This window comes from Typopeltis vanoorti, chromosome 21 (assembly GCF_054136105.1).
Source record: "Typopeltis vanoorti isolate ZY-2024b chromosome 21, IOZ_Tvanoo_1.0, whole genome shotgun sequence".
Lineage (NCBI taxonomy): Eukaryota > Metazoa > Arthropoda > Arachnida > Uropygi > Thelyphonidae > Typopeltis > Typopeltis vanoorti.
In genome coordinates, this window is record NC_143569.1 from 14,356,087 (window position 1) to 14,368,462 (window position 12,376).

The 12,376-nt window shown below is 33.7% G+C and overlaps 1 protein-coding gene across 1 annotated transcript in view; it reads left to right on the forward strand.

Annotated features, from left to right (window-relative positions):
- The window catches only part of LOC150094636 (oxysterol-binding protein-related protein 1-like), a 714,206-nt gene that overhangs the window by 524,390 nt on the left and 177,440 nt on the right, over positions 1-12,376 (forward strand). The window contains exon 19 of the mRNA XM_090411347.1: positions 8,968-9,144. Within this exon, the coding sequence (XP_090267473.1) occupies positions 8,968-9,144 (177 nt within the window). The remainder of the gene's footprint in view (positions 1-8,967; positions 9,145-12,376) is intronic.

The window sequence follows — 12,376 nt, forward strand, 5'->3', positions numbered from 1 at the left end:
GTATACAGAAAACCCACACACACAGGCAGATATATTCACAAACTCTCCCACCACCACCCCTCTCAACAATATGGCATTATTAAAACTCTTACCAAGAGAGCCCACAATCTTTGTTCCAGTGGAACCGCCCTCACTAATGAGCTTAACCACATACACAGCACTTTCCTCTCCAATGGCTACAGCGATCACAGCATCAAAAAAATAATCAACTCCTCCCCCATTCCCCTTCCTTCTCGTCAACAAGATTTTAAAAATGCCATCACCATACCCTACATCCGTGGCACATCTGAAAAAATAGCCAAGATACTAAAACAATACAATCTACACACAGCATACAAGCCCCACCGCAAACTGGCTACCCTTATCCGTTCTACAAAAGATCAGCTCCCTCCTCTCTCTCTGCCTGGAGTTTACAAAGTACCCTGTTCCTGTAAGCTGGCGTACTTTGGACAGACAGGCAGATCAGCATCCATCCGCCTGGAGGACCACAAGTCGTACATTGTTAAACACAACTATGGCCATTCAGGCTTGGCTGACCATGTTTTGGACACCACCCACAGAGTATCATGGAAGAAAACCACCATGCTCCACCACAGCAAATTCAAGAAAGAGAGACTTTTCTTAGAAGCAGCAGCAGCTCTCAAAAACCAACCAAATCTCAATAAATATGGGTGCATTAAGCTTCCGAAGATTTGGGAAACACTCATCACCAGAGTTCCCACCTTACATTCCAGGCCACCTACTACTGCCCTTAGAGGGCGCTCTACCTAGATAGGACTTTAGTGTCACCCACGTGGTTGGGCTTAGTATTGTTTGTTATTTGTGCATATGTTACATTAATTTTTTTGTAATCCCCGTAGATGTCCTAGTGACTAGGACGAAATATAGGAAGCATTAAAGTCTATTTTAATTCTTTTTAAGTGTTGTAAAAATATCCATTAAGCCTCCAACATGATGTCCTCACAGCACTTAAGCCTCTACACACGTATTCTTTCCATGTAAATTTGTGCATATCTTATTTTTGAACATGGTGTTAGTAATAACTAGCTCATATCCTATTCAGAAATCCAGAAGTTACTTGCCATTATTATTATTGGCAAGGTTTTTCCACATTTCTGGCTCTGCTGTTTAGCTCTCCAACAAGGACCATCTTTTCCATTTTTCTTGTTTCCTCTAATGCCTCAAAAAATCTCTCCTACTTCCTTATTAGAACCTTCTTTGTGACCATAGACTCACAGAAGATTCCACTACATAGTTTTGTATATTTAAAAAAAAAGAGGTTTTAATAACAATTTCCCAGACTTGGAAAAGAAAGTTCATCATTAAGATTGAGAATTTGATTATTATTATTATTATTGTACTGTGTCTCTCCATGGAGTCAAAAGACTCATCATGCGAGACCCACACTAACCATTATTCACGCAATACCTATCATACCTCTCCTTAAACTCATTCACGGTCGAGGCCCAACTACCTCTGGTAACTCCCTACACTCATTCATCACTCTCCAAGCCAAAAAATCTAGTCTACACTCTTACACAAGTTCAAAGAGTGACCCCTTGTTCTCTTCCTACCCATCATGTATTGAAAGATTTCTTTTATTTCTTTTTTATAGAATTCCTTTAGAATCTTATAAGTTTCTATCATTCCCCTCCTCTGCCTGCAAAATAAACTGAAACCCATTCAGTCTATCATATGGATTTCTTAAAATTAATATGATAATACAAGTATAAATGGAATTTAATAAAAAGCCATATGTTTTGATTGGAAAATTACAGATTATCTTCAGCAGCATTCTAGGTAATAGAATGCAAGTTAGAACTAGAACAGTGACAAATTTGAAACAGTGCAAAGCAGAAACTGAGAAACACACAGTATTATTAGCTATTACTTAACTCTATGATTAATTTAAAAAAAAAAAAAAAAACTATATGTGATTAGAATAAGATTTTTCCATATTTTTGAAAGTGATGCTTTCCTTAAGTAAATTTTTTATATTTTTATATGGCAACACTGATGAAGGAATGAATTTCAGACCATAAGATATTGCAGTCAGTATTTATTCCATGATTTGTAAGGCCACTGATGAAGAAATAGTATTTCAGACCATAAGATATTGTGGTCAGTATTTATTCCATGATTTGTAAGGCCAGTTTCCTCATGTTTCCCATTGGTGATGTAGGTCTGGTGTTCTTGTATTCTTTTCTCCACTGAACGACAATGACATGGAATTTACTAGATGTCAGAGAGGAGCATTTATCTTTAGATGATAGGAACCATGAAGATAGTTTGGTGAATGAGGTAAACTGTTTCCTTATTATTTGAGCTAGGGTGATAGGTATCAGAAATACATTGTGTGGTCAGCTCTGTAAAGCTGTTGAGTTTCATATGTCGTTTGATATTTAAAGTTCTTGCTGTAGTTGTTGTGTAGAACATATAGTGTGAGCACAATTTAGTAAACTTAATAGACCACACAACATATTTTTTTATGCCTATAACTGTAGCTCAAATAATAAGGAAACAGTGCATAGAATTTTTCTTCCATTGCTGACATTTTGGAACTGATCTTAAGAATTCTTAATAAATATAATCTAGTGATGACAGTTCATTCCATTCAATAAATCCTTTTAGTGCTGCCAGTACTCCTTTAATCCTCTAACATGATGAACATATGCTGTATTAACAGCCTGATTTAATGGACCCTAATTTTTTAAGGGATAGATGAGGGTGATTTAAAAAGATGTAAAAATTTGAGATCTTGCATGATGAGATGAAAGCTATGTCATGGTATTGAAGTATTCAAGACATTTTGTCCATTGCCTGTTGGGTATAAGAATGAATTTTTGCACCTTTGTATTTCTGGTTGTTTGTCATTGTCTGTGGAGGAGTTGATCATCCTGTACCTGTATCTAATTTGATATAGGATGTGGCTAAGGTATTTAAGTTTTGATTCCTATTCTCTGTGTTATTAGATATGTTGTATCTCTCTCTCATTTTTGCACAATGTCATCATGGTGAAATGAGGCATAGAGAGGTATCTTCTGTGTGGATAGGTTTCCTTATACTGAATAAACTTCATTCTCTTTGGAAACCTTAAGGAGTATGTCCAGAAATTGTAGTGTCCTATAGTTTTTCATATCAGGAGTGAAGTGTGTGTTTAGATGTAGGCTGTTCTGGTATTTTAAGAATTCTTTTAGATATATTTTTTAATATTACTTTCAGGTATCATTTAAGTAGTCACTTAAAATGAGGAAGTTTTTTAATAATTGGAAGGAGACCCTCCACATATTCTTTAAACTAATGCAGGAAATAGACTGGGACTTCTGACCTAATGTCCAACCCTCGATTCTCATGTGGTATAGCACTTTTGTAGGTATGCTGATACCTGCTAATGTGCTACACCAATGAGTATGCCCAATATGCCACTAGTTTGCAAAATTCAATTATTCAATTTATTTCAATGTCCTCACGAGCAACTTATAACATCAAGTGCAGGTAGTTAATATGTATGTATATATCCACTATCTGACAGAGAAAGCCCAGCTGTATTGCCTTCAGTGTTGCCATGTTGTGTAGAAGTTGATATTATTTGTTTCTAATATATAGACATGTTTACACAAGAATATTATATTTTAATTTGCCAAATATTTCAGTCTGAAAATAACAGGCTATCTTCAGGAGCTACATAGGAACAGTTTTTTAACAAGGTGGAATACCAACAATTGATCATTCAAAAGTAGAATGAGCCACGTGATGTTATATCGCTAAGTATTAAAGAGAGGGAAAACATTTTTTATCAGAGTAATGATTAAATTAAAGATATTAATTCACAAATTCATATAATAAATCTTAAATTATAAATAACATTAGACTAATGTAAGAATTAAATTCTTAATTAAAAAAAAAAATATATATATATATATATATATATATATATATATATATGTAATTATATGCTTCAACTCAGTTGTTCTGATACATTTTTAAAAATAGATTTAATGACTTAAAAACCGAGATTACTTATAAAGATTTAATAAGATTGATACAACTAGTTTTGGCTTATAATAGCCTTCATCAGGTATTCTTAAAGGAAGAGAATAGTAATAAACATTGAAGTATCTAAAAACTTAATACAGGTAAAATATCGCCACACATAATTGGTACATAAAAAACGTATTTTTTCAAGTTGTTCTAACAGATGTGCCATTGTTTATTGCAAGTATGCGTGCAGACTCACGTGAACGCCAATATTGAATAACTGCAGCATGGCTATCTGGGATGTTATAACTCAAATTGTTGTTTAAGTGGACAGGATTCAGAAGGATTTCCCTTGATTCTATAATTTTTCTCTCAAACTCATCATCAGAGCAAAAAATATTTTCTTATCTATCCCAGCAAACGGAGTGGCTTTGTTGATCATCATTAGGATTATTTGAAAAAAGAACATGACTGGATAATGCAGTTGCATGTGATCTTTTGTAAGAGATGTCTCTTTTATGCTCTTCTATACGTTGCTCAACAGATTTGTTAATTTGTCCAAAATAAGGGATATTGCAATCGCACCATAATTTATATACACCTGGATATTTTAGGTTGTGATGAGGAGGCTTTGGATGACTGATTAGAGAACAGATTTTTGGAAGGGTGGTGAAGAACGTCTTGATGTTATATTTTTTAAGGACTTTTGCTAATTTGTTAGAGAGAGACTGTGCTAATATGTGGGATGGAGATGCTGCCTTTAAAATTACTAGTTCCCGTGGTGCACTGTCTAGGAGGATCGAAGAAATTTCTTAATCGTTTTTTCAGAGTAACCATTTCATCATGTTCAAGATGAACAAGATGAACTACAAAAAGAAATAAATCAACTCTCGCTTATCTTTAAACAAAATGGTTACTCTGAAAAAACTATTAAGAAATTTCTTCTGGATCCTCCTAGACAGTGCACCACAGGAACTAGTAATTTTAAAGGCAGCATCTCCATCCCATATATTAGCACAGTCTCTAACAAATTAGCAAAAGTCCTTAAAAAATATAACATCAAGACGTTCTTCACCACTCTTTCAAAAATCCGTTCTCTAATTAGTCATCCAAAACCTCCTCATCGCAACCTAAAATATCCAGGTGTATATAAATTATGGTGCGATTGCAATATCCCTTATTTTGGACAAACTAACAAATCTGTTGAGCAACGTATAGAAGAGCATAAAAGAGACATCTCTTACAAAAGATCACATGCAACTGCATTATCCAGTCATGTTCTTTTTTCAAATAATCCTAATGATGATCAACAAAGCCACTCCGTTTGCTGGGATAGATCAGAAAATATTTTTCGCTCTGATGATGAGTTTGAGAGAAAAATTATAGAATCAAGGGAAATCTTTCTGAATAACTGCAGCATGGCTATCTGGGATGTTATAACAACAATTTGAGTTATAACATCCCAGATAGCCATGCTGCAGTTATTCAATATTGGCGTTCACGTGAGTCTGCACGCATACTTGCAATAACTTGGAACAACTTGAAAAAATACATTTTTTATGTATCAATTATGTGTGGCAATATTTTACCTGTATTTTCAAGAAGTTTTTAGATACTTCAATGTTTATTACTATTCTCTTCCTTTAAGAATACCTGATGAAGGCTATTATAAGCCGAAACTAGTTGTATTAATCTTATTAAATCTTTATAAGTAATCTCGGTTTTTAAGTCATTAAATCTATTTTAAAAAAAAAATATATATATATATATATATATATATATATATATATATATATATATATATATATATATATTAATGTGTTATCCTGATTAAACTTTCCCATATTTTTGATACAGATATACAGTCATTTCAATTCAAGTTAGGGCGTTGAAGTAAGGCCTCGGCACTTTCTTTAAATAAACATTCAAATTTATAGCGACATATGTGTAGGAGGCGAGTCTTGGACCAGAGGATGTTGTGGCTTGTCTCTATTCTGTGCTGAGACAATCCAGACTTATCAAATTTGTTGTGCTGAATGTATGATGTTCCTGAATTCTTTTTTTCTATAGAGCGTCCTGTTTGTCCAAAGTAGGACAGATTACAGTTACAAGGAACTTGATACACACCAGGCAAAGACATAGTTGAGTGTTTATCTTTAGAAGAGGGGAAATAGGTGGATATTTTGTTAATAGGTATATAAGTGGCTGTTAAATTATATTTCTTCAGAATTCTTGAAAATAGTTCTGAAATCCCAGAAATATAAGGAATTGGAACTCAAAGTATCGAATCTGTGTTGTTTTGGATTGGCTTGTAAGATTCGAACAGATGTTGTGTACTCTTTTGGAGAAGCCATTTAATTTCATGTGGTGTTTGATAGTTGAAAGTACTTTCTGTAATTCATGAGGAGTTGAACAATTAGGTCTAGCTCGTCGGATTAAACATTTTATGATTCCTGATTTTTGATAAGGATGATAAGCAGATTGTTTGAGAATATAATGTCCAGTGAAAGTGGGTTTTCTGTTAACTGTTGTTGTTAGAATACCTGAAGGTGAACGGATGAGGAGGACGTCTCAAAAGGATAACTTGTTGTCTTTTTCAATCTCCATGGTAAACTTAATATGAGGATGTAAGAAATTGATTCTGGCTAAAAAGGAAGGTAAGGAATCTCTGTTATGAGGCCATACTGAAAAGATGTCATGTTTATATATCTCACCCAAAAGGAAGGTTGAGGGAATATAGATGAGAACAGGACGTCTTCTAGATGTTCCAAATAAAAGTTGGTTAGAGCAGGTGAAAGTGGACATCCCATGGCTGTTCCTTTTATTTGGAACATCTAGAACAATGGTCTCAAACTCAAATTGCATGTGGGCCGAATGCACGATGTGAAAGCAGTTGACAGGCCAGGTTTTTTTTTAAACAAAATGAGAGTGAATATATATATACTAGGGGGATCTACCCCCCCCCCCGGGAAACACCAGAATATGGAAGGGCCACCAACTATTGGCTGGCAAACTAAATTTACTGATTGTAAATAGTAGATATGGACTGAGCTTATGCTCACATAAGCTCAGTCTGTATCTCTATGTCTCTAAACCTATAAGCACCGTATTTACAAGAAATACATAATTGAAATGTATTCGCAGGCCTTGTAAAATTGCTTCGGGGGCTGGATGCAGGCCGCCAGTTTGAGACTACTGATCTAGAAGACGTCCTGTTCTCATCTATATTCCCTCAACCTTCCTTTTGGGTGAGATATATAGACATCTTTTCAGTATGGCCTCACAACAGAGATTTCTTACCTTTCTTTTTAGCCAGAATCAATTCCTTACATCCTCATATTACGTTTACCATGGAGAGTGAAAAAGACAAGTTATCCTTTTTAGACATCCTACTCATCCGTTCATCTTCAGGTATTCTAACAACAACAGTTAACAGAAAACCCACTTTCACAGGACATTATATTCTCAAACAATCTGCTCATCATCCTTATCAAAAATCAGGAATCATAAAATGTTTAATCCGACGAGCCAGAACTAATTGTTCAACTCCTCATGAATTATAGAAAGAACTTTCAACTATCAAACACCACATGAAATTAAATGGCTTCTCCAAAAAGAGTACACAACATCTGTTTCGATTCTTACAAGCCAATCCAAAACAACATAGATTCGATACTTCGAGTTCCAATTTCAAGAATTCTGAAGAAATGATTTAACAGCCACTTATATACTTATTAACAAAATATCCACCTATTTCCCCTCTTCTAAAGATAAACGCTCAACTATGTCTGCCTGGTGTGTATATCAAGTTCCTTATAACTGTAATCTGTCCTACTTTGGACAAACAGGACATTCTATAGAAAAAAAGAATTCAGGAACATCAATCATACATTCAGCACAACAAATTCGATAAGTCTGGATTGTCTCAGCACGGAATAGAGACAAGCCACAACATCCTCTGGTCCAAGACTCTCCTCCTACACAGATGTCGCTATAAATTTGAACGTTTATTTAAAGAAAGTGCCAAGGCCTTACTTCAACGCCCTAACTTGAATCGAAATGACTGTATATCTGTATCAAAAATATGGGAAAGTTTAATTATCAGGATAACACATTAATATATATATATATATATATATATATTTTTTTTTTTTTTTAAATTAAGATTTATTATATGAATTTGTGAATTAATATCTTTTATTTATTCATTACTCTGATAAAAAATGTTTTCCTCTCTTTAATACTTAGCAATATAACATCACGTGGCTCATTCTACTTTTGAATGATCAATTGTTGGTATTCCACCTTGTTAAAAAACTGGTCCTATGTAGCCACTGAAGATAGGCTGTTATTTTCAGACTGAAATATTTGGCAAATTAAAATATAATATTCTTGTGTAAACATGTCTATATATTATAATCTTAATGTCAAAAGTTTCTCTAAAGAATCAAATTATTTGTTTCATTAAGACTCATCTCTATGTCTTGTATTCTTGTATGTGTGCACATATGTGTCACTATATATTTATTTGCCATGAGCCATTACATTAATTTCTTTGAAAATCATGCACAAATAGCCACATTGGAGGATTTACATTTATATAAAAGTTCACCATGATCCTCAGCACTCCAGCAGTGATATAAATCATATATCATGGTTAATTCTTTTTGCTGTGAATGAACATGGTATTCTTATGTTATCATTCACTATTATATTCTGGCAGAGAAAATTTGCTATATGCGGAAAATTATATATTCTTTATATAACATGCAGTTGACTCTCACTAGAGAGACCACTGAATAGTTTGTTATAAATAGTTTTGTATGGTGAATTTCTTTTAGAAAAGCAGTTCACCTCTGGTACTTCAGGAATATTTGGTATGTTATAGTGATCAAGTTTATTTAATGCTTACTATAATGAGAAGTGGCTGTATTAATGCTCATAGTAGAAAAAAAAATGGTAATTTGAGATTTCATGCGCATCTTTCAGGAAAGATATGGATTTCAGAATAGTTTGTGAACAAGTGAGTCATCATCCACCTATTAGTGCTTTCCATGCAGATTCTTCCCATTTTATATTTTATGGATCTATATATCCCAAGCTAAAGTTCTGGGGAAAGTATGTTGAAATTAAACCCGAAGGAACTATAACTCTACATTTGCTTAAGTAAGTAATGTTGTTCTTAGAAAAACTAGTAGAAATAAGATATTATTTCTGGGAAAATTCCCATGTTACTCTAAGATAAACTATTATTTTTATGGCTAATATAGCCTACTTTAGTTTAGGAGTGACCCTTTTTTACAATGTCATTGGTTCTTTACTCAAATCTTAGGGCATTACTGATGTGTTATAAAACTAATATATGAAGAATAATATAGGAGGAAATTTCAAGCATACTTTTTTTTGGATGTTGTTGGCTTAAAAAAAAAAAAAAACTGTTTTTTTTTTCAAATAATTCTCCCACATTACTTTACCCCACTTTCCCAAACCCCCTCCTTTAACAGCTTAACAGCAAATGTATGCATATCACCAGGATAAGGTGACAGCCAACAACATCCAAAAAAGGTATGTCTGAATTTTCCTCCTATATTATTCTTCATATATTAGTTTTATAACACATCAGTAATGTCCTAAGATTTGAGTAAAGAGCCCAATGACATTGTAAAAAAGAACACTCCTAAATGAAAGTATGCTATATTAGCCATAAAAATAATAGTAGAAATAATTCTTGAAGTTTGAAAAATCAGCTAGATCCCTTTATACTAACCTAATAAACACACTTGGAAGTTTAAGCTCCTGCTAACTGCTTAGATGACTAAATTTTTTTTTGTAAATTTTCTTCTCTTATCACACCAAAAAAAAATGTACGAAAGGTTTTATACTTGTTCTTTATACAATTGGCACTAACATTACAGAATAGAATACACAATATAAAGACAACCACTCAGCTTCTTTCTGTTTGCAGTACCTTGTTTTCATAAGTATTAGTGATCCACTTATAATTATGTAGTAGGTCCTTATTTGATATAAACAGAGTAGGAAGTTTGAATATTTGACATATATGAAATGTTTCAGGAAATAGAGAAAATTGCAAAGCTAAAAATAATAGTAAATACTTTCTAGATTTCTATTCAGTATATGGACTACTAATTATTAATATCATGCACCAACATAAAAATGTGCACAAATTCACATTGAGAGAAAGACAAATAAGAAAACGCTTGCTGATTATATTATTGTGGATAGTGATTTTTTTCGTACTGATTCAGGACACATGTACAAAGATTTGAAATAGAGAGTGAACACTGTTTAGTTTTGAACAGGATAAAAAAAGATAAATATCTAAAGAAATTTTAAAAACAATCAAAGTGGAGTAGCTTTCAGAGATGAACTGTAGACTCAAATATGCAAAAGACCTCCAGGGAGTGAAAGATTCAGTGAGGGAGGCCATACATCACCTTCTCCAGCTGTCATACCTTCTCTTATACTCATTCGCACTAGATGCACTCACAACTTTGACAGCCAGACTGTTTCACTAACTTAATCACTCTCTGTGAGAAAAAAAATAGCCCTCACCTCTTTCTTTAACCACACACAGTTTAACTTCCACGGATGTCCCCTTGTTCTCTACCCGCCCTCTATATAATACAAAATTTCATCAACCAATATCCTATTATACCCTTTTCTGAAGTTTATAGGCCTCTAATATAACACATCTCTTTCTTTTGTTTTCAGTCTACAGTTCATATATGCTTGATATCATCTCTGTAACTCCTTTTCATGCTTTCCACATCTTCTTTATCTCCTCAGAAATCAGAAGACTGAATCTACACACAGTCCAGGTGTGGATGCATCAGTAAAGAGACAAAACAACTTCAATGTCTGTGTTTGGTTTGACATCACAGTTATCCTCAGCTGTATTTGCAGTTTTTCTTATGGAACTTTCAAACTTGAGCTTTGTGTCCTCAATTCCAAGATCCTTAACCTCATGAGTTTCTTCAAGACTAGCCTGTCTTGAAGAAAGGTTAGCATATCTGCTCTCTGGCCAAGAGGTTGCAGGTTTGAATCCCACCAAGGGAATGGATTCATTTTAAAAATTATGGACTTTACAACCATGTTATAAATAACTATTATAATTTCCCGTCGTTTCGACCTTCATATGAAGGTCATCATCTGGAGTATATACAAGGACAAGCTGAGTTACATTTTGCACAGTATGCCAAAGAGACAATGATTTGAACAATGCTTATTCTACTGGCATAACCTCTAGTGAAAATATAATATATAAAAAACAGAAAAAATTAATTATTTAGAAACTACATCAAAGCTAAATTCTATTTAAGATAACATAAGAGAAACATTCTTTCATTATAGATAGTTTTCTTACACTAACAATGATGTTTATATCTCCTAGTTTAACATGACAATTGTTATATTAGATTTAAGATTCTGGATTATCTACAGTCCTGTTTATAGTTAATTAGGGAGAAAGGGTCCTGGGTAAAATATGTGCCTTCCATATGCTTGGGATTTTTAGACCATCATTATTGTTCAGATTGAGGTTGTTGATAAGAATCTCACAGGCTTCCTTAAATTTGCGTTCATATTAAGTGTGATGTAAACAACTGGGGCTTTTCCAGTCAATTCTATGTAAAGTGTTCAGGCCATGATCAGAAAGACCAACTTCACCATAGTTATTATATTTAATGTGTCGTTTATGTTCTTTTTGTCTGATAGAAATTGTGCATCCTGTTTATTCTATATATGGTAGATTACATCATCAAATTCCTGCCATGTATTCTCAAGGGTTGTACAGGATGTGATAGTACCATGGAAAAAAATTACATCATTACTAACTTCCTATCTACAATTTTCCTCTAAATCAGTCTGTTACTTGTCAAGACTCCAACATTATCGGATCTTATATTTCTATCGTCTAAGGCACTTTGTACCATATCAATCCACCTATATCTTGGTCTTCCTCTGGTTCGTTTTCCTGGCAGAGAACACTTGTTTTGCTAATCTTTCTTCTCCCATTCTATTTAAGTGACCATACCACCTGAGATTAGCTCTGCTAACGCATTCCTGGATGCTGACAATGTCAGGTTCTTTCCTAATATCCTCATTTTTAATATGATATTGCCATTGATGCCATCTGTTCACGCCTCTAATCTTTCTCAGGACTCTCATATCTGCAGTCTCTAGTCTTTGGTCAAGTTTTTTACTTCTGACCCAGCTCTCAGATCCATAAGTTAAAACTGGTTTGAACACTCTTGTATACAGCTAATTTAGTGTTCCAACTAATTTCTATCTTATTCCATATGAATTTATTCAATTGACTTCCCACCATACCAGCTTTGCTGATTCTGTTGTCTATTTTTATATTTAATTTACCACC